At 42.5% G+C, this 22,403-nt stretch overlaps 1 protein-coding gene across 2 annotated transcripts in view; it reads left to right on the forward strand.

The window, feature by feature from the left end:
* The window catches only part of PTPRH (protein tyrosine phosphatase receptor type H), a 517,583-nt gene extending 496,193 nt beyond the window's left edge, over positions 1-21,390 (forward strand). For both annotated transcript variants that reach the window (XM_085616391.1, XM_085616390.1), the window contains exon 24: positions 18,850-21,390. In XM_085616391.1, the coding sequence (XP_085472517.1) occupies positions 18,850-19,008 (159 nt within the window). In that variant the 3' untranslated portion in view covers positions 19,009-21,390. The remainder of the gene's footprint in view (positions 1-18,849) is intronic.
* Positions 21,391-22,403: the final 1,013 nt, after the last annotated feature.

A 22,403-nucleotide genomic window follows, 5' to 3' on the forward strand; every position in this document is an offset into this window, starting at 1 on the left:
ACAAACCATCTCAGGTACTTCACAAATTACAGAGTGTCAAATCGAACTAGATAATCACAAACATATGCAAAGACAGTTTAGTCGAGTAAAAATGCACACAAATAATTAACTACCCACCACCTGACCAGCTCAAAATATGCAGCGTACAGCCTTACTTCTGTCAATTGCAATATTTTATTTGTGAAATCCACTTCAACACACAAGTTTATATAAGGTAAGTAATCAAAACAAACTCTCAAATAAACTCATGAGTAGGCATAAACAGTTTTTTCATTCATCTTACTTAAATCTTCCATTTTGCCCTCAAGTTATGATCATCCACTTGTAACTCTTAAAAAGCTTTAAGTTTCCTCTTCATATTAATCTATATCTTTAACACACTTTTATAAACTCCTGATTACATATATTAGATTATCTTAAATCATTAAAGTACTCATTTAACTAATCAATAACCTCAAATATTAATGTCCACATTTACATACCTATGATTCAAGCAATGCATCGCTTTGCAATGAGACAGCCTTTCGGCTTTTATCCGTGACCAACAATCCTTTTATTACTGGGACTATTTAAACTCAAATTTTTCCGCCAATTCTTGATAACATGATCCTTACTGAAAATGCTGAAACACTCAAAGAGGTTACTAGCAATAACCTTTTAAGGTGCTTTCATATTGTGTGTGGCACGTTATCTACAGGTTAACTTTAAAGTCATCTCCCTCATGAGCCAAATCCAAAAACTCATTATCCCAAAGCGTTTCAAATTAAATACTGTGTGTCTTTACTGAAATGCAACTTACAATACAAAACCCTGAACACCTAAAAATACTCACCAGCAAATAAAATTAAAATAATACAAATACTTATTATGATTAACAGAAGTGAAACCCCACTTAAGAAATTCGACACTCAATTGGGGTAAGACTCGAACCCTTGATATTATTCCATCATATGCTATTAACCTACTGATATGCTTTACAGGAACTTAACTATTTTTTATCTTTGAGACTGAACATATGACTTCCACATTTACATTATAGATAATACAAAATCAGAATCATAAATGAAACCTTTCCAATTAAATTTACATACCTTTCTGTATCTTGTTCAATACGAAAACTACAATAATAACATTTAAAAACATTGAATATTACATGTTGATCATAAAAATGTTTTTTCATAAAGACTCAAAACCTAAATCGTAGCATTAAATATTCTTGCACGATACCCCTACACTATTCTCTCATATGCTGCCAACACGTAATACATTTTACCCCAATTACTGATTTTCACCAGTTTTATTCCAATTAATCTTCTCTCTATAGGGTATGTTATTATATTACTGTCAATCTCCTCAAACACAATAGCGACAATTATAAGTGTAACATAAAAAAAAACAGCTCATGTATTCTCAAACTTCGCTAGTTATATAAATACAAATAAATAAAACAGGCCTTTATAACAATGTTAACAGTTCCTGATCCACATTAAGTCCAGTTCAGATACCTTGATGCCCTAGCCCTTGTGTGTGTGTGTGGGGGGGGGGGGCAGTCTCTGGGTTCGAAATTAAAAAAATTGAGGATTTTGCCATGGGGATGTCCCACAGGGATCCAGATGAACAGAAAAAATTACAAAAACAAAGAATTTGGGGGCTGTGCTGCAGGAGGTTGGGCATCGTGCCTGACCGCAGGCCCGCCCTTGCACTCAACCCCACACTGTGCACAGCCATTGGTCATGTGGGGTGGCAAGGTTGCGCACTGGGCCCAGTGCCCAACCCCGCGCTGCTGCCGTGCCCTGTGCCTAACAAAACGCCGTGCACAGTTGAAGGATATGCACTTTGGGTGTTTGGCTGCCCGCGAGGAGGGGGAGGGTAAAGCTATGCGATCATACTTTACATTAACAAAAACAACATTAAAAATTCATCTTAAAAGGAAAAACAAATGTTAAAGTGATGTTACAGTTGAGTATGGTAATATCTTATTTTACAATAGAAAAACTTCCAATATGCACTGAAAAAAACAAAGATCAAAGTGATGTTATATTTAGGTGAAAATGTCAGCTAAATCATAACATTTTAAACTCAAAATGACACTGAAAGTTACCAGTTACAGTTTAGTTAGCTAAATAGAACTGGTGTCTTCACCATCCTCTGCTTATGACCTCACAGACTGCACCACTTATGACATGTTCAATGACATCATTGATGACATCACTGATAAGATCTCAAATGACATCATTGATGACGGCACTGAGCATGGTGGGGCACAAGTTCTAGTTATCTCAGTAAACTAGAACTGGTGAATTTCAGTTTTTTTTTTTAGTTACAATTGTTAAATTCTTACAGACATTTTCACCTAACTATAATGTCACTTTAACCTTTGTTTTTTTTAGTAAATATATACATACATATATATAAATATATGCATGTGTGTACATATGTAATTATGTACATCTATAGATACAGATATACATATATTTGTTTGTGGCATGTGTAGCTGTAGATGCATAACATCTGGCTGTGCATACTCCGACTTCTAGTGTTGGGGTCGGACATGTGCATCTTGGGTTTAATCGAAGAAGACTTTTAAAATCACAAGGTGTGGTGACCACATCTATTGTAGGAAATGCGCAAGGGCATCGGCTTCATAGTCAGATTGTTTTTTTCTGTCGTCTGGTTCAGGCATATATGTGGGCGTTCCGGTTCGATGCTTTTAGGTGTTCTTGCTGGGCATTTGGCACAGTCCCTTGTTGGTCCAGGCAATCCCACTTTTGGTCGGTGACCGTCCGGTGTTACTTCAATGCCCTTCTTTCTTCATGGTTGACAGAATCGCACAGCAGGACTTTCCCCCTTCGACTTCATCACCCTCAAACTTTTGAGAATGTCCACATGATGAAAAGGAATCGTTTTCGGTTCCGCCCATCTTGCTCCACCACGGACGCCAGGAGAGACTTGCACAAAGTTTGTAACTTGTGCCTCTCCTCTGATCACCGAGAAGAATCCTGTGTTGAGTACCCCGCGTTCCGTAACAAAAAGGCTCTTCGGAACCGTCCGGCATGCCTCATTACCTCAGCTTTAATTACACAACGAGTGGAAGACACTCCAGATATCTTCGGAGAAGACAAGGAGAAAGCTTTGCAGCAGCCCGGGTGCATCTGATGCCAACATTGAAGAGGCGTTCTCATCGGAGGAGGCTGCCTCCTATAGAGACATCAAAGTCAAAGGACCCCCGGCAGCCCAACGTCTATTGTGGAGGACCGCAGTGAGTACCACTACCACCTGTCCTGGGGCACCAGATTCTATCTCTCATGCTTCTTCAGATGGCTCTGGGCCACCACTGACTCATGGCTGGGGTTGGCACCGATCTACAGAGCGAGATTTGACACCCTTGCAACCCTCTGAGCTGAAGTCCACCTCCAAGCCTCACCCCACAATGTCGACCGCTGCTTCTGCGCCAAATCCGAAGACGTTCGCTCGACCACACTCTGAGTTGAAAGCTTCGGAGCTGAAATCCACTTCAGGGCATTCTCGATGTCAACCCTCTTTGGCTCTATCCAAGCCATCTTCAGAGGAGTTTGACTAACCGATCCTGCAGAAGCTTCAGGAACATTTAGACGCCAACCAACAGAGGATCCACATCCAGCCGGGAATGGGCTGGAGTCTGGCTAAGCCTGCCCCTCCATCCAAGTATTCCCACAAAATATGATTCACTTTCAAGGAGGCCCTCAACCTTCCATCAATGACGACAAGCAAAAAGCCTCAGTGTGAAGACAGGAGCACATCTCCACTGCTGCCTGGTCCTTCCAGGCTTGCTCCTCACCCCTCCCCCTTTTCCTCCTTTCCCTTCTTACCCTCACCACCATCCACTCATATTCCTACTTACCCCTTACTGCCTGGGGATCCTCACACATGTTCCACTCAGGGATATTCATATTCAGGGGATGGGGAAAGTCCTGGGTCTCCCTGTGATTCACCCTATCACCCAAGGGATCCTGACCTCTAGGTTGACTATCAGGCTGATCCCTCAGCAAACACTGATCCGTACTTGTACCCGGTCAAGCCATCTCTCCTTGATGATACTACCTCTTACCATGAGGTTCTACACAGGGCGGCTACTTTCCATAAAGTTGAGGTGTACGTTCAGCCTTGGAAAGATGATTTTCCACTGGAAACCCTCTTCACAGAGGTCCTTCCAGTTTTTGCCCATGTTGAAAGGCATGCTCAAGTCCGCTGGGGACATCTTCAAAGAGCCTGTCAAATCCAGAGTCATCATCCTCCAAGTTGACGAAAAGGTTAAGGCTTCCCCATCAGAACTCCCCTACATCAAAGGGCAGTTACCTACAAGTTCCCTGCAGGTACATACGACTAGGAAGAGAGTGAATTCCCAGGGCACAGGGAATGAATGCCCTCTGGATCAGGAGAGCATGAAAATAGATGCTGCTGGTAAGCGTGTTGCTGCGCAATCAGCCACACACTGCGTATTGCCAATGCTGTGGGCTGACTCTCCCGCTATGATTACACTCACTGGGACCAGATAGAGGATCTTATCCAACATCTCCCAGAGCAATACCACAAGTGGAGGAAGGAGTATATATCCTTACAAAACCAAAGGTTTCAGGGACGTTCTAGTTAGGCTCAGATTTCACTCGTACAAAACCAGTGAAATTCAGCAGTTATAGTTACCCGAGCGAACTATAACTTACGCCCCCACAATGCATGGCTTATGACCTCACATATTACATCACTCATGACATGGTCAGTGGCATCACTGATGACATCTCAAATGGCTGCAGGAGAGATCTGGGCAGCCCCACATTAATTAAAATTAAAGGCCTGGAGAGGTGGCATCCCCCAGATCTGCGGGGGTCCACATGGCCCCTGTATTCTTTAAACATAAAGCCCCAGGTAGGTGGCACTCCCCAGAGCTTGGGGGTCGAAGAGCCACCCCGCCCCATTGATAAATAAATAAGCCCTGGAGAGGTGGTGGTCCCCGGGGCAGCGAGGGAATCCATATGGGGCTCCCCCACATTTTTTGTTAAACAAGCTCCAGGAAGTTGGTGGTCCCTGGGGCATCAGTGAGTCCCAGGAGTGGGTGTCCATGTGTCCCCCCTTTATTCAAATGCCCCCAGGACCTTTCCCTCCTGGGGGGGATAAGTAACGAAGCATGGGAGCCTGTGCTTCCTTTTTTTTCAATTTTGCCATGTATCATCCCGCGAAGTCTCGGCAAAATTGCATTTAAAAAAATGCTCTTATCCCCGGTGGGGTTCCTGTGAGACCCTCCCACCATATCTGAGGGGTTATGGTATTCTTACTCTGCCCCCTTTTCTTTATTTTCTTTATTTTTTGCGAGATTCAGCTTCAAGTCAAGTCCCAAAATGGCTTCCAACACTTCCTGGTTCCTGACAGCCAATCATATTTCAGCACAGAGACTGTGGTTCTGCTAGTCCACTTCAAGGATCCGCGTCCCCAGATATCTATATTTTTTTTACCTTAAATATCTGTAAAACAACTGAACAGATTTATACCAAATTACACAAAGCACACTTTCTGGACCAGCACCTAGCTTTCTGCATAATTTGTTGTAAATCCGTTCAGCAGTTCGGGCTGTAGTCGTGTTCAAAATCCCTATGGGAGAATGCATAGGGAAAACGTGTTTTTGGCCCGACCTTTTTTCTCAGCCTCTGCTTGACGGATCACCCCGAAACTTTCAACACAGAAGCTGAAACAACATAAGTAAACGTTTTGAAAATTTCATGAAGATTCATCAAGCGGTGCCAAAGTTTTTGGCTAAACTAAAAATGCTCTTCCTATGGAAACTAGGTACTAGTAGTAGGATATATATATATATATATATATATATATATATATATATATATATATATATATATATATATATATATATATATATATATATATATATATCCAGTAGGTAGTTATAGTTAGGACCAAGTTTCCATAGGAAGAGCATTTTTTGTTTTGCTTATAACTTTGGCGTCGTTTGATGACATTTTCCAAACCAATTCTTTGTTCATATCAGCTCCTATGTTGAAAGTTTGGGGGTGATTCGTCAAGGGGGGGCCGAGAAAAAAGGGGGGTCCCAAAACGTGTTTTCATCCATGCATTTTCCATAGGAAACTTTAGACAAGGCTACAGGTCGAACGGGTGAACGGAATTACCCCAAATTTGGCAGGGAGAAGGGACTTGGTCTAGAAAGCACACTTTTGTTTATTTGGTGTAAATCCGTTCAGTAGTTTTGGAGAGATATCAAAATTTACAGATATCGATATTTGGGAATTCTGCCATCTGATTGGCTGAGGCATTACGAGCACGAGCTTGCTGCTTATTGGCTGCGAGCTGTTGCAACTAGGAAGTGTTGGCAGCCATTTTGTGATTCCATTGAAATGAGTAAGGGGAAAAAAGAGCAAAAAGAGTAGGAAACTGGAGGATAGGAGCACTGTAACCTCTGTGGGGGAGTGCGAAGCGAAGTACTCACTCCTACCGGTCTGAAAGTGCGGTGTTGCTCAGGGTGACATGGTGCTGAGATGAGATGCTGCTACACTCGGGTATGAAACTGAGGGCCTAAACCGTGAGCTCATTGCTGTAAAGTGATGTGCTTTGGTCTTTGTAGCATACCTGTGCAAGTAGTGTTAGTAGGCGTTTATACCATACAGGGAGTGGGAAGCGAACTACTGACCCCTACCGTGCGTTTATACTATACCGGAAGTGGGAAGTGAAGTACTCACGCCTACCGGTGTGAAGACTCTGGGATCAAACCGAGCTGATTGCTGTAAAGTGATGGGCTCTGGGCGCTGTAGCATACTGGCCGCTGTAGTATACCTGTGTAAGTAGTGTTAGTATGCGTTTATACTATACAGGGAGTGGGAAGCGAACTACTCAGCCCCTACTGGTATGACGACTCGGGGATTAAACCGTGAGCCTAAACCGTGAGCTCATTGCTGTAAAGTGATGTGCTCTGGGTGCTGTAGCATACCTGTGAAAATAGTGTTAGTTTGTGTTTATACAATAGAGGGAGTGGGAAGCGAACTACTCACCCCCACCGGTCTCAAGATCCGTGGATGAAACCATGAGCTCATTGCTGTAAAGTCGTGCTCTGTGTAGTATTCCAATGTAAGTCATAGTAGAATGTTAGTATGTAATGCTACTAGAATGTAAGTATGTAATGTTAGAATGTAGGGCATGAGGGGAATCTTGGGGAGTTTGTACATGGTAAAGGAGAAGACGGTTGCCTTGCTGTCTGCTCCTGTTGGCTGTTTAAGCTGTCTTCTTTTCCTGCAATAAATCTACTTATCGGATCCACTGCTGTCTGCCTCTTCACTACATAAGTTTGGCGACGAGCGGGAGAAGGTAAAAAGAAGGCAGCACTCACCAATATTTTGAGCTTCCTTGCGTTCTGCTGGAGACCCGTTTTCTTCGTAAAGCTGTTTCTACTCATCCCAGGGTCGTCGGCTCATCGAACTATGTCATCTGATCTCTGATAGGATTTATATTTTTTGATTTTGGGCTTCCTCTGCCTCTTCACTACACTCTGGTCGCTGTTCTACACGTGTGCAAGTAGTGTTAGTATGCGCTTATACTAATTCTGTAGTTATGCAGTAACCAATGCATCATGGCCCTATGGAGCTCCACCTCCCAGGCGCAGCTCATACAATGTCCCGGGGTGTGCATCTGCTGGACGTTTGTTTGCTATTACAGGGCAGGAGCATGGCTTCCACCCTGTGATAGCAAATCGTTGGTTGCCTCGTTAAAGCGAGAGGAGGAAAACCTTGTATCGCTTCAATAAAGTGGATCCGGATGGTAAAAATTGAGAAAAAAAAATGAAGCGGGTCTCACCCGTTCATTCAAATGAGCCCCCTGTTGGGTAATGTTCCGGGGCCAATCCTATTATTATATTGCGGGGTCTCTGCAGCACTGGGGACCTTAATCTCACATGTAAATTAGGCGCAGGAGGGCACAGAGACGTTTCGCAGCCTAGGGGATCGCCACCTCCCCGGGTATAGTTTACTAATTGTTCGGGGGGCTTCGAGGCCAACTCAAGTCTGGAGATCGCCACCCTCCAGAGCTTTACTTAAATATGCAGGGTGGGCCTTGCCAGTCCCTGAAGCCTCGGTGGCCCTAGGCAGTGCCTTATTGGTTCTGTAATCACACGGGCAGTACTCATGGTGTTATAAAGTGATACACTCATAGAACCCTTGCAGTTGTAGAATTACCCAGGCTTCATTTATGTAATAGTCTGTTGGTTTATATTTGGTAGGTGCACCGCAAAATTACAAATGTTTTCCCTCATAACCTCCTGTCAACCGCTGATTTTCACAATAAACTACAGACAAGTTTTGTCAGAAAAGGAAGAGCCATACACTCACTTATTTATTGGTAAAAAAAAATAACCTTTATTAAAACAACACAAATAAATGGAAACGCAACTTTATTCGAAGAAACAACAGTATAACATGAAATAAGTGTGTGGAAGCAGTGTACAAAACCTGCAAGACAAAAAAGAAACATAAGTATGTGTGCCATGTCCAAGAGAAAAAGAAAGGTAGCCAGAATGAAAGGAAGAAAGTGAGACTGGGACAGAGAGTGAGTGGGTGGAAGGGAGAAGGGGAGGGAGAGTCAAAAGTACAGAAGGAGGAGGAGACAGAGCATCGGCCTACTGCACCCAGCCCTCACTGTTCTCCTCCCGTCACCCGTGTGTGTGGGTCGCTGGGATCCACGAGAAAGAGTGTGGTCCAGCAAGTCCTTAAAATGAAACCAAGATATGAATGAGGCCAGAGATTACATTATTGTCTACGGCAACATCGCTTGCCTGCACCTGTGCACCCAGGCTGCTGCACCCCAGCCCCTTCCCATGCACTATGCTCAATTGCAGCTCCTGCGCACCGAGGCTTCACTGCTCACCTGCCACCACCGTTGTGTCCAACGACGTGCCGGTGCGAGCTCCGACTTCGGGGTGCCTCTCTCAGGGTGGCACAGCAGGTCTCTGGTCGGGAACGGTGTCTTGATACCACGATGGAAGGCGTCAGAATGCCCAGGGCATCATCACGGGCTGAGTACCTGCTCCGCCGATTTTGGTGCAACTAACTCAGTGTCTGAAAAGGGAGAAATAATATAATGCTGGAAACGTCTGAGGTAAATGAAGGTTTACTTCAAGCTGAATAGAGAACACCAGTTGAGTGCATCCTTCCTTCTTGAAGTACGATCTACCAACTGTGAGTGGTAATCGTGGTTCAAAGAGGAGATGGAGTGTATGAGAATACACAAGGTTAAATAATATGTTATGCCAACGTTCACACAACGCTGGCTCAGGCCTACAGTACGGTCCAGCAGGTTCTTAAAATGAGACAGAGATGTGACTGAATGAGGTCAGAGTTCACATCATTACGCACGGCAACATCGCTTGTTCGCACCTGCGCACCCAGGCTGATGCACCCCACCCCTCCCGCAGCACCGCGCTTAATTGTAGCCCCTGTGCACCCAGGCCCCACTGCTCACCTGCTGTCATTGTTGTGTGTCCAAACACGACGGCCAGCAGGGTTCACAATTCAAATGGAGTTTTGATTGCAAGGATGGTGTACACCTCATGGATCCCTTTTATTATTGCGCATTGTTATATGCGACGTTGATGCGGCCATATCACCTGAGGCAGTGTGGAAGAACTGGGACATGTGGCGTCGTCGTTATCCTATTTATGCGTACGCAAAGTGGGCTGGGCTTGCATACGCCAGGCCAGCGTAGGGGTGTGAATAATTCTTCTGGGGACCTGAGTGTTGTTCAGTTCCTGCCTGGCCAGGAAGTGTACTAATGTGTGTGTCCCAGTTGCAGTTTTGACTTCGCACAGTCCGTAATTTACATTAATGTAGCATGTACCGGGAGGGCGGCAACTATCGCTAATGAGATGCTGTCCGAAAACATTGAATGGCCAACAATGTGGTTGTCAAACTTGTGGATATGCGCAGACACGCATGTCAATGGTGTGCGGTAATATTGAAAGAGTTGCTATAGTGAAGTGCACACATGTGAATGTGCTCGGATGGAGGGGAGGATCAGCAGTGAGGCTACGTCATACACAGTGATAACGCTCATTACAGTCAAGCAATGCATGTCCAACGTGAATCTGAAAGTCTCTCATATGACACAATACTATACTGGTAAAGCCTGACAACAGAGCATACTGCAACACAAATCTACACATTACTCTTTACTGTTTGTCACATGTGATCTAGGATGTGCACAATAATGCGCGCACACACACACACCAGGGGCATCGTGTAACACATTTGTTTTTTGATGTAACGTTTCAGATGCATGGCCATCACACGTGGAAGGCTACTGTACAGACCATGAATATTCATCAAGATGATCGTTGCATGTTGTGTGTAGTATAAGATATGTGTGCACAGCAAAAAACTTTTCAAAAAAGCTCTCTAAGCAGAAGAGGTGTCTTTCATCAAACGCTGTAGAGAGAATGACTAAAATGGGTGGGGTCCTCCAACTGTTACAATGGGAAAGGTTATGAACCCATCAAATGCTTTTTTGAGGTCACATGGCAATCGCGCACCAAGCGCACAAGGAGGCCGCACCCGACGCGATTTTGAGAAAATATATTTACCATAATATAAGCTTATTACGGTTAGAAATATCTAAATGTTTAAAATATTTTAGATTATCTCTTGCTCTCATATACACTTTAAACTTATTTAGATATAGTTTTGAGACATAAAAAAAATGAGGGAATGGCGTACCCGGGACGACACCATACGTCTATGATGTAACACAGGGCCTGGCAATGTGCAGTCGTCGCATACGCAACGCGCAGTGGGCACGACCCCATACATACATGACGTAGCGCGCGGCTTGGTACTGCGTACCCGTCGCATACCAAAGTAGCATGACCTCATACGTATATGATGTTGCGCGGGACATGGTGCCACGAACCTGTCGGATACAAAATGCGCATCATTTACGAGTTTAGCAATATGGCAGATAGGATTTGCGTGCTGATGGAGCTTGGTACACTACCGGTACAGGACTCCAAGTTTTCTCCCAAAAAAAGATATAAAATATTACATAATTTTTAAAGTTAAAAAAAAGGATAATAGAGTTCCAAAATATTACAAAAAAATAGAAAAAATATAGGTTTTATAAATATTAAAATATGAAATTAACATTTAAAAAACCTTCGAAATTGACTTAAAAAACTATAGGTTTTACAGACATTATAGTTAGGAATTAGCATTTAAAAAACCATTGAAATTTACTAAAAAAACATAGGTTTCAGGGACGTTATAGTTAGTTGGACATTTGACTCATATAAAACCATAGAAATTCCCCCTTTATAGTTAGTTGAGCTAACTATAACTCGCGCGCCCGCAATGCACTGCTGATGACATCACATATTACATCACTCATGACATGGTCAGTGACATCACTGATGGCATCACTGATGACATCTAAAATGACATCACTGATTACATCATCCAGTGAATGTGTGTTTCTGTAAAGTTTAAATATTTTTCATATATATCTATGCCAAGGTGTATTGAAGAATGAGTGGATTTACAAGTGCCTGAAGGGATTATGTAGTAAGTGTGTGACTGACTGTATAAGTGAGTGATTGAACATGTGTTACTGAATGCATGGGTTAGTGACTAAACTGTGTGAAAGTCTGTATTAGTCTCTCAGTTGGTGTGTAAGCAACTGCATGGGTTGGTGAGTAGCTACATGAGTGTCTATATGGGTTATTGATTTGTTGTCTGAGAATCTGTATGGGTGCCTGAGTGTCTGTGTGGGTGGGTGGGTGGGAGGTGTGCATAGATGTCTTAGTGGGTGATTCACTGGTTGTATGGATTCAAAAGTGCATCTGGGAAGGGCTGTATGGGTGAGTTAGTGTGTGTATGGGTGTGTTGGTGAGTGAATGAATGTCTCTGTGGTATATGTGTCTCTGTGGTATATGTTTTAAGGCAGTATATATGAGTGTTGGAGTATATAAATGACTATACGTGAGAGTAGGTTATTTGAAGAGTGAGTGTATAAATGAGTGTCTGCTTGTATCAGTGATTATATAAAACAGTAAGTATGTGTTAGTATGTGTTAGTATCTGCATAAATAAGTGATGTGGTGTGTGTATAAATAACAGAGTTGGTGTGTAACTGTATACATGAGTAAATGGGTATGTGATTGATTCTTTGCATGACTGACTAGGTGTGTGAGTAAGTCTATGGATGAGTGGCGGAGTGTGACTGTATGTATAGGTGTATGAGTGCATATTATAGTACTGTATTGATGAGTAACTGCATGTATAAGTGACTGAATGTGTGTGTAGACCTAGGAAATAGTCGGTGGTATATAGTATCTGGCATTGTTGTGTGTATGGTTTCAAAAATAGTAGTCTGTATTTTAGTGTGGGTGTATCAAAGTTTATATTAGGGCATCAGTATGTGCATCAGATTATCACGTGGATGATGTCATCAGTGATGTCAACAGTGATGTCACTGACCATGTCATGAGTGATGTAATATGTGACGTCATCAGCAGTGCATTGCGGGCTCGCGAGTTATAGTTAGCTCAACTAACTATAACGAGGGAATTTCTATGGTTTTATATGAGTCAAATGTCCAACTAACTATAACGTCCCTGAAACCTATGGTTTTTTTAGTGAATTTCAAAGGTTTTTTAAATGCTAATTCCTAACTATAATGTCTGTAAACCTATGGTTTTTTCAGTGAATATGTATATATATATATATATATATATATATATATATATATATATATATATATATACAAACTTCCAGGATGCTCCTTCTGATTGCTCACGGACCCGTGGGAGTTGGCGTGCACGCCGGAATTTCAATATTCAGTAAATGTCCATTAACGTGCGCTCTCAGTACCAAAAGATTCCACAATGCAGATGATGCGGCAAAGGGGTGTTTATTCTATGGAATGGACATTTACTGAATATATATGACGAATGTTCGCGAAATTATCAAAACTGGTGGGGCGCTCCGGTCTGCTCCTATTCTGAAAGTCTCGTGGTGATTCATCAGGCGGGGGCCGAGAAAAAAGGGGTCCCAAAACGTGTTTTCCCCAAGCAATTTTCCATAGGAACCTTTAATCGCAGCTACAGCCCGAACTGCTGAACTGAATTACACCAAATTGGGCAAAGAGGTTGCCCTTGGTTCACACTCGTGCCTTTTGGTTAAATGGTGTAAATCCGTTCAGTAGTTGCTAAGAAAATCAAAATGTATAATCACATATATATCTGGGCGGAGCCTAACCACACATCTCATCGTAAGATCTGATTGGCTGTCAGCACTTCATCCAAGAAGTGTTGGCACCAATCTTGGGACCAATATACATGATAGCACCTCATTAAAAAGCATTGCAGTTAATAGTTACATTATAAATCATTTGTTGATGGTACCATACTCATTTTAGGAATTGTGGTGTGCTCTAAGGTGATTTTACCATGTGAAAAAGCCTTCTGCTGGGATATCATGAATCATGTTTGAGAGAAAACTATTTTTTCATGCTTTTCCCACAGAGGTTTGGAAGGTGATCTATAAGCTAAACTGAGAGCATATTTTCTGTAAATTCACATTATCTTTCTCAGTCATGTGAGAATGAAGTCTGACATTCTCAGTAAAACATGTACATCCAACAAGGGCAGAGACTGTCAGTTGATTCCTTTGTGTTCTACTGCAGCTTCCCAGAGTGTTCTAAAGAGCAACTAGAGCGCTAACAGTCCTACTTATGACAAACGTATTGCACACCTGAAGCCATCTTGATTGGAATAAAGTGGTAACTCTTAAAACATTTAATTTAAAAAGGAATAACATGAGGGGGTTCATTTTGCCATAGAATGTATGATTAGTGCTGCAGTAAGAAAAATTAGAGGATATTTTGAGTGACTTCTCAAATCCTCTTCTATTTCATAAAAAAATTCTGGCATGCAGCATGAAACATGCACTTTCAATACCAGCAGCAGACTTCCCTGGTGAGCAGCAGCTTTCCTACAGTGATCTAATGAGCAAAGAGAGTGCTAACGTTCAGAATTTATGGCAAATGTGTGACACATCTGAATGCCTTCTTGATGGAACCAAAGTAAAAAACTGAAAGTATTTCCTACTGAGGAGACTGCAGTAAATGAGCAAATTAGGAAACTTCATAACAAATAAGTCTCCCAAGATGGCCACCAGAGACAAAAGAGTCCAAATGTAGCACAAATATCACCCAGATGTAGCCCAAGTATAGCCCAATGACAGAATGTCCCAGTGTGTACTTAAGAACAACTAGAGCGCTTACTGTCTTACTTATGACAAAAGTATGACACACCTGAAGCCATCTTGATTGGAATAAACTAGTAACACTTAAAACATTTAATTTAAAAAGGAACACAATGAGAGGGTTCATTTTGCCATAGAAATTAGGATTAGTGCTGAAGAAAGAAAAATTAGGGCACATTTTGAGTGACTTCTCAAATCCTCTTCTATTTCATTAAAAAATTCTTACATGCAGACTGAAACATGCACTTTTAATACCAGCAGCAGACTTCCGTGGTGAGCAGTAGCTTCACTACAGTTATCTAATAAGCAACTAGAGTGGTAACATTCAGAATTTATACCCTGTTAGCCCCGGGGACCGCTACCCCCCTGGGCTTTCAAAAAAATGGGTGGGGGGCTCAAAGGCCCCCCCAAGCCCCAAGGACCACCACCCCCAGGGTTTTTTATATTGTGGGAGGGGGGCCGCGTGGCTGCGTGGCTCCCGGCTCTGCAGTGTCTCAGGGTGGGTGTATCAAAGGTTATATTAGGGTGTGAGAAGATGCATCAATTTATCACATGGATGATGTCACTGACCATGTCATGAGTGATGTAATATGTGACGTCATCAACAGTGCATTGCGGGGGCGCAAGTTATAGTTAGCTGAACTAACTATGACGGGGGTATTCACTGGTTTTGTACGAGTGAAATGTCCAACTAACTATAACTTTCCCTAAAACCTATGGTTTTTTCAGTGAATATATATATATATATATATACACACACATATATATGTCCATAAATTGCCCAAAAGCTTTGGAAGGGCACACTCAGCTCGCCATCTGTCCAGATTGCTTTCAGCATTCGCCCCAACATTCCGGGATTTCCATAATCTTGCCGACGCGTTTCAAGTCACAAGGACTCTTCTTCTTGGGCTGTTTGAAATTAAAGTACAAACTCGTTTGGCTGTTGGTTTCACTTTTTATTGGATGCATGGCCCCCTGGTGGGCCTGTTCCGCGTTCTTCTCACAGCTTGGCATCTTGGGATCTGTAGTCCTGAAACGAGTTAAAACAATTTTTCCTTTATACACACTTTATACACATATATATATATACACACATATATAGATAGATATATAGATAAATATAGATATAATTATATATATATTTTATCTATATGTGTACATATATATATATATATATATATATATATATATACACTCACTCATTCAGGTGTTGTTCGCCACCAAGAACAGCCGCACCAGAATGTTGGCGGTCATAATTATAAGATCAGTCACAGCGGGGTTATGAATTTTATGAGTAACACAGTGATCCTCCTGTACATATACACCTTTAAGCACTGTAGAGGTGTATATATATGTGCAAAATATTAATAAAAATAATCAGCCTCTCTATCGCTGTACCTCCTGTGAGATATAAAAAAATATATATATGAGCAAATACAGAGTGTCGCTGGTGTTGTAGAGTGCTCTATACAAAAGCTGATCTCCACCTAAACTTGGGAACTTACCAGAGTTCTTCGCAGAAAATAATAAATATTCATCAGTTATAGTTATCTCAAGAAACTATAACTTGTGCCCTAAGGTAACTATTACTTGCACCAACGCCATGCAGATGTTTCTCAACAATAATTTTATTGCAAATGTTGCAGTGATATTAACAATAATGTCATGGATGTCATGACAGATATAATATGTGGCGTCATTAGCAGTGCTTGGCAAGGACGTGAGTCATAATTACTTTACGGCACAAGTTATAGTTTCTTGAGATAACTACAACTATGAATTTCTATGGTTTTAGGTTTATCAAATCTGAAGCTAACTATACCTGTCCTGTAACTTTTGGTTTCTTAGTGAATTTCTACAGTTTTTTAATGCTATTTCCTAACTATAACTTCCCTGTAACCATAGTTACTTTCATTGAATTTTCACTTTTTTAATGCTATTTCCAAACAATGACGTCTCTCCAACTTTTGTTTTTTGTTGTAAATTTCTAGATTTCTTTTAACATGAATTAATATTTAATTACGATTTGTTAATCCCAAACAGTCAGCCAGCCCCACACTGTGCATGGCCTTTGGCCCTGCGCAGTAGAGAGTTGGCCACAAGGCCTGGCCTGTGGCCAGGCTCTCTGGTTAACCTTCCAAAGGCAGCCAACCTGCGCCACAGGCCCCCTCCCTGGGCCGCTTTTGGCCTCGGGGACCCTATCCCTAGGGGCCATGTGCAATTTTTAGGGGGAGGCTGGGCATGGGGCACCCATCCACACATGCTTTTGGTTCAGAGAACCCCTTCACTTGGGGCCCAGTAACATATTTCAGTGGGAGGGGGGCACACAGCCTCCTCCCCATGCCAATTTAGGCCCTGAGGACCGCTTCCTCCAGGGTCCAGCATCATATTTAATAGGAAGGGGCATGCAGCACCCCTCCCCGGGACGATTTTAGCCCCAGGGACCTCATCTACTGGGGCCCGGCACATTTGTAATGAGAGGGTGTACGTGGCTAAGCTCCCCTCCCCGGCCTGATATTGGCCCCAGTGGGTGGCCATCCAGGGTACCCTCAACACTATGGTTGAGGGCAGCAGGTGGAGCCCCAAGACCTCCAAGGCCCACTGTCTTCTTGTCTCCAGCAGGAGCTGGCATTGCTCCGTACCGCATGGAGCAGCTAAAAATGCTGCTCCCTGCGGGTGGAACAATCTTCTCATCAGTTTTACTGCCCACTTCTGTGCAGGCAGGGAAACAGATGAAAAGTCGGCTCCTAGCCAGCCAGAGAATTTTTCATGCTCCTGCCTGCGGGGCGTGGACTTGGTGTTTGCTCCTGCTTGGCTGGAGTTTTGAAATTGCTCCTGCCAAGTGAGAGCAAACACAGATTTCCCTGCCCGCGCTAGTGCGGGCTGGGACACCGCTATGTCCAAGGGGTAGGCACCCCAGGACATAGCATATGAGCGGGCCCTGGGGCCCCCAGGCCTGTAAATACATGAGGGAGGGGGGCTGTGCCCAAGGGAATCGCTCGCTAGGGCTGAAATCAGCCCGGGAGGGAGGGGTGTGTGCCTCCCTCCCACTTGTTTTCAAAAGGCCAGGCCCTGGGGAATGTGGTCACCAGGGCCGAAATCTGCCTGGGGAGGTGGGGCACGCGTGCCACCCTCCCCCAAATTTATCTATGCTTTCCCTCTACCCAGCCTACTCAGTGGGGGGGGGGAGGGGGCGTAATTATATTTTTTTAAATCGTTGTCAATTGATACGGGGACGTTATAGTTAGGTTGATGTTTTACCCACACAAAACCATAGAAATTCAGCAGTTATAGTTATACTTATAGTTATACTTATGCTAAGAAACTATAACTTGTGGCCTAAAGTTACTTAAAGGCATGAATTATAGTTTTTTCATACAAGTATAACTATAGTATAACTGCTGAATTACTTTGGTTATGTGTGGGTAAAACATCAACCTAACTATAATGTCCCTGTAACCTTTGTTTTTATGTGTGTATATATCTATATCTATATTCACTGAAAAAACCATAGGTTTCACACATGTTATAGTTAGCGGAAATTTTACTGATAAAAAACCAATGAAATTGCCCCGTTATAGTTAGTGCTGCCAACTATAACTCACGCGACCGCAATCCTCTGCTGATGCTAATACTGTATTTAGACACTTATTTGCCCATGTCTTCTTCCATACATTTTTAGCTATACATATATTACAAATATTTTTTTTTATAAAGACACATATGTCATCAGCAGAAGATTGCGGTCGCGTGAGTTATAGTTGGCAGCACTAACTATAACAGGGCAATTTCATTGGTTTTTTATCAGTAAAATTTCCGCTAACTATAACATGTGTGAAACCTATGGTTTTTTCAGTGAATTTGCAAGGTTTTTTAAATGCTAATTCCTAACTATAACGTGTGTGAAACCTATGGTTTTTTCAGTGAATTTGTACGTTTTTTTAAATGCTAAGTTACTTTACGCCATTCGAGGCGTGCGCGCCCACTTAACGCAATTCGTTCCGTGCACGGTTTTTATCAACTTTAATAAGCCCTGTACATTTGGTGGCCTTCCGCCACCAAAAGCACAGGGGGTGGGGTCAATGTGGATAGTGTTTTTTTTATTTCGATTTTATAATTTCATGTTGCCAAAATTTAGATTTTTTTTCCGTTGCCATATATATATATATATAGATATATATATATATATATAATCACTCTACCTTCTGTGATATATGTCTACTTAAAGGCGCATATGTAGAGTTGTTTTATTCTGTTACCTCAGATGCTATTCCCATAATGTGGCATACAAAGAACTGAACAACAGACTTCATTAATCATACCTTTTCAGCTGGCTGTTTCTAACTGCTTGAGTATATTACTTTTGGCCAATAAATATAAAAATGACAAAGCTGATTCTCTATTTCTACTGACCCTGTGAATGGTGGATAAATCTCAGCCCCTTTGGTTTATGGCTAACCTTTGATAGGTAGTCAGGGTGCAGGAATGTTCTGTTTGTTTATGTCGAAGTAATCTTTTGTTAACTGATACTTTCTTTTTTTTCTTCGCAGTCCCAGTATATCTTCCTTAATCAGTGCATGCTTGATGTGATCCAAAAGCCGCATGTCTCGACTGAGAACATATATGAGAACCAAATGGTTGGTGACCTGATCTATGAGAATGTTGGCGCTGTCAAAAATTATGGGAATGCAAATGGTAGAATTGCTTAAGAGGAAGGAAACACCATGTGGAGATGAAGCAGCTGAACCAAACCAGCACTAAGGTCCAAAATATTATGGATCCTCTTCCCTGTGCAGCCTGCACCTCTCCACCAAATACATGGCAGTCCCTCACCCAAACCGAGCCTTTCTGTGAAGCTGGACACAGGATACCAAACATTCTCACCCTTGTTAAGTAGCATGAAAGCTGTTCGCCATGAAGAACGTTTCTCTTCAATGCACATTCCATGTCACCCAACCTTCTCTTTCTCTATGTGTACCCTATAGCTCGCTATCAGAAATGAAATTGCACTGAATCCGATGCAGGTCATTGGTGCAGCTGCAGTTCCCTGATAACCAACAGATTTCCTGAGAGTGGTGCAATGTGTTCTGTCTCTTCACCAGTGCTCACCTGAGCTCAGCTTGTACTGTCCAGCTATTTTATCAACCTCTTTTTGAATTCTCATGGCTCATCATCAATGTGCACATTGGTGCAGGACTTTATTTCAGCTTCTTCCGAAAGATGCATAGTGCATTTTTGGCTCCACTTTATTATCTGGTTGATTTTGTTAGCCAAAGATTTACTTTTCTGATGATACCTCGAGCTTTGTTCCTATTCTCACATTGGCTTTTTGTCAACAATGAATATCATTGCTGTGGCGTTGGCCATTCTTAATGTTACAGTGGTGTTTGTTGAAGTCACATTGATGTTGTTGACACTCTGTTACACATTGATGTTGCAACATTGGCCATTGATTAGTGTTGACATGCTCGCCATTGTTGATATCCCATTGATCTTTGTGGTTATCTTGTTAATTGTTGCTAAAGTCATATTGGTATTTGGTAACATCACTTTGGCCAAAGTTGACAATGGCCTGAACAGCTTGGGTGTTATTTTCTGCAGTTATTTCTCTGCACTAATGGCCATTGATAGCTGAAACAGGACATCTATGTGAACCCAAACGAAGGAGGTTGAAAGAGAGGTCCTGCAAATTGGATGTGTCGTCTCCCACCAGTACGCCTTCCCACTTCTTCCCCTTGCCTTAGAGTGCCAAAAGTGACAGAATACGCCATTTGAAAGTGGCTTAGAAGTTTCCAGTGGCAAAACTGCCACTTTGCATGCCATATTATTGTTGTTGATCACTATATTGACAAAAAACAAAAGTTTGTTTGTGGAAGTAATAACTTAATGCCTTATTCCTTTACATTTCAGTTGGATGTGGAATGCTCATTGGGGAAGGAGGTCATGGGGGATTGCATGTGCAATGGGATGTATTGTGGCCAACTTTAGAAAACATGTTGGAAGGGATATTTTGTCGGAAGTGATGCTCTTTTATAACAAAAAACTTAAAACTGATTGAAGTTTAATGTATAAGATAATTTATTTCACTGGAGAAAAACGAAAAAAGGAGTCAACAGAACAATGACTGACTGTGCTCCGACATTTATGACTGCTGACCTTCATATTGAGGCAAATGGAAATTATATTTATTGAGGATGGGTGAGGGACTAAACATTTTGTGCCACTGTTTACTGTTTTTTTAAGAGATAGTAAGTGCCTTCTGCAGGATACTTATTTGCTAGAGCCAAAGTGCCCACTACTGTATGTTTCTGCTGGATTGTACTTCTGGATTTTACTTCAGCTTGATTACACTCTGGAGACAGGAGTTTAGTTTTAGACGAGGTCTGCTGAAAATACCCTCGACATGTATGCTGGTGGGAAACTTACTGCCAGATGCCTGATCTGGATCCGGCCCAAACTATTTACTGACTTAGCTTGTGAGATTTGCTCTCCACACTTGTCCCGGCATTTGCGAGGCAGTAGAAGAATAACAGATGTGCTAAGGATCACATATTTTGGTGAAATGGGGCACACAGTTTCGGAACTCCGGGCAAGTTTGTTTGTTCTATCATCAACATCTTAACCACTAGACCATGTCTCATCACCAATTAGCACCAACAATGCTGATAAAGAAAGGCATGGCTGCTGACTGAAAGGATTACAATGATCAAGAAAACAGGACTTACATGAGTCTTCCTCTGAGGTACAGCACCGGTACTTGAAGTGTACCTGAGCTGGGAACATTATATTTTATTTTTTTAACTCATTCCCCTGGTGCCTTCCTCTCCTGAAGTATAAACAACTTGAGTGCAGGGAAATTATGCCTTTGTGTCGATTGCACATCTTTAAATCCTTAGAAACAGAATGAATATTATGTAGGAATTTGTGTATGAAGTGTAATGTTTTCTACAAAGATTGTTTGTTCCTTTATAAGTGCCTTCAAATGCCTTTTGTGTACGAATCATAGGAAACATCTGTTTACTTAGAAACAGCTTTTGTAAATATAATTAAGCCACTATGTTAATTTATTAAATCATAAAATAATTCAGAAATTGGCGTGTGTGTGTGCACAATATTCATTGAACTATTAGCAGCGAGGAGATCACAACAAACAGCCCTCACTTTTTGTACACTAGCATGTCCTTCAGTTCTGCTCAGTGCTGATAATCGTCACTCTTTCCCCACTAACACATTCCTCACTTCTTCTTTGAGAGAAAATAGGAGAGGAGCGCAGCACTGTACATACAATCCTCAGTCTTTGAACACTAACCACTTATTCACTTGTGTGGGGCACAAAAATGAGCACACATAACTTGATCTTCATTCTTTCTACACTAGTAACTCTTTCACTACTTCTATTAAGTGTCCACAGTTCTCACTTCTCCTGCACTAACTCATTTTTAGGTCTCGGCTCGAAGGCTGCGTTGCGCAGTCTCGCTCCGAGATTTAATGTTAGGAGTGGGGCTTTAACCCGCCCCTTTTTTTTACCTCTTCTCCATTGGCTGGCCTCTGAAATACTGGTCAGCCATTGGAGAAGAGCATTGTCTCTCCAAACAAGCCACGTGTTTTTCGGATTCGGGGGCGTGTTTTTTCGATTCTTTCTCTCCTCTGGAATGTAAACATTCCAGCCAATGGCAAGAGGAGAGAAAGAAAAACACGCCCCCGAATCCGAGGCATTTCTGCTTGACCTCGGAGAAAGGCGGTGGTGCGTCATCCCCGTCCACCACCCCCCCTGCTCTCGGCTCCCTTGGTGCTCCTCTCGTTTAACAATTGTGTTGGCCAAGACCGCCCTCTTTTACCAGCCAGATATGATCAGATCTCTTGGATATCCGTGCTAAACTCTCACTTCTTCGCTCCTGCCGTGGCTGCTTTAGTCCACTGTCCCACCAGACCCGACATGTTTACCGTCACCAGTAGGTCCACTGAGCAGCACTACATGCATTCTGTTGCCGCAAAATAGCCCAGTGGGTGCTGCTGCAGCTGCAGAGACTGTTGTATAACCAATGCCGATGAGGGCACAGCAAGAAGGGAGGCAGGGCAGCTCCTTTGAGAAGGCACACTCTCT

Source organism: Triturus cristatus, chromosome 7 (genome assembly GCF_964204655.1).
Source record: "Triturus cristatus chromosome 7, aTriCri1.1, whole genome shotgun sequence".
NCBI classification, from domain to species: Eukaryota; Metazoa; Chordata; class Amphibia; order Caudata; family Salamandridae; genus Triturus; species Triturus cristatus.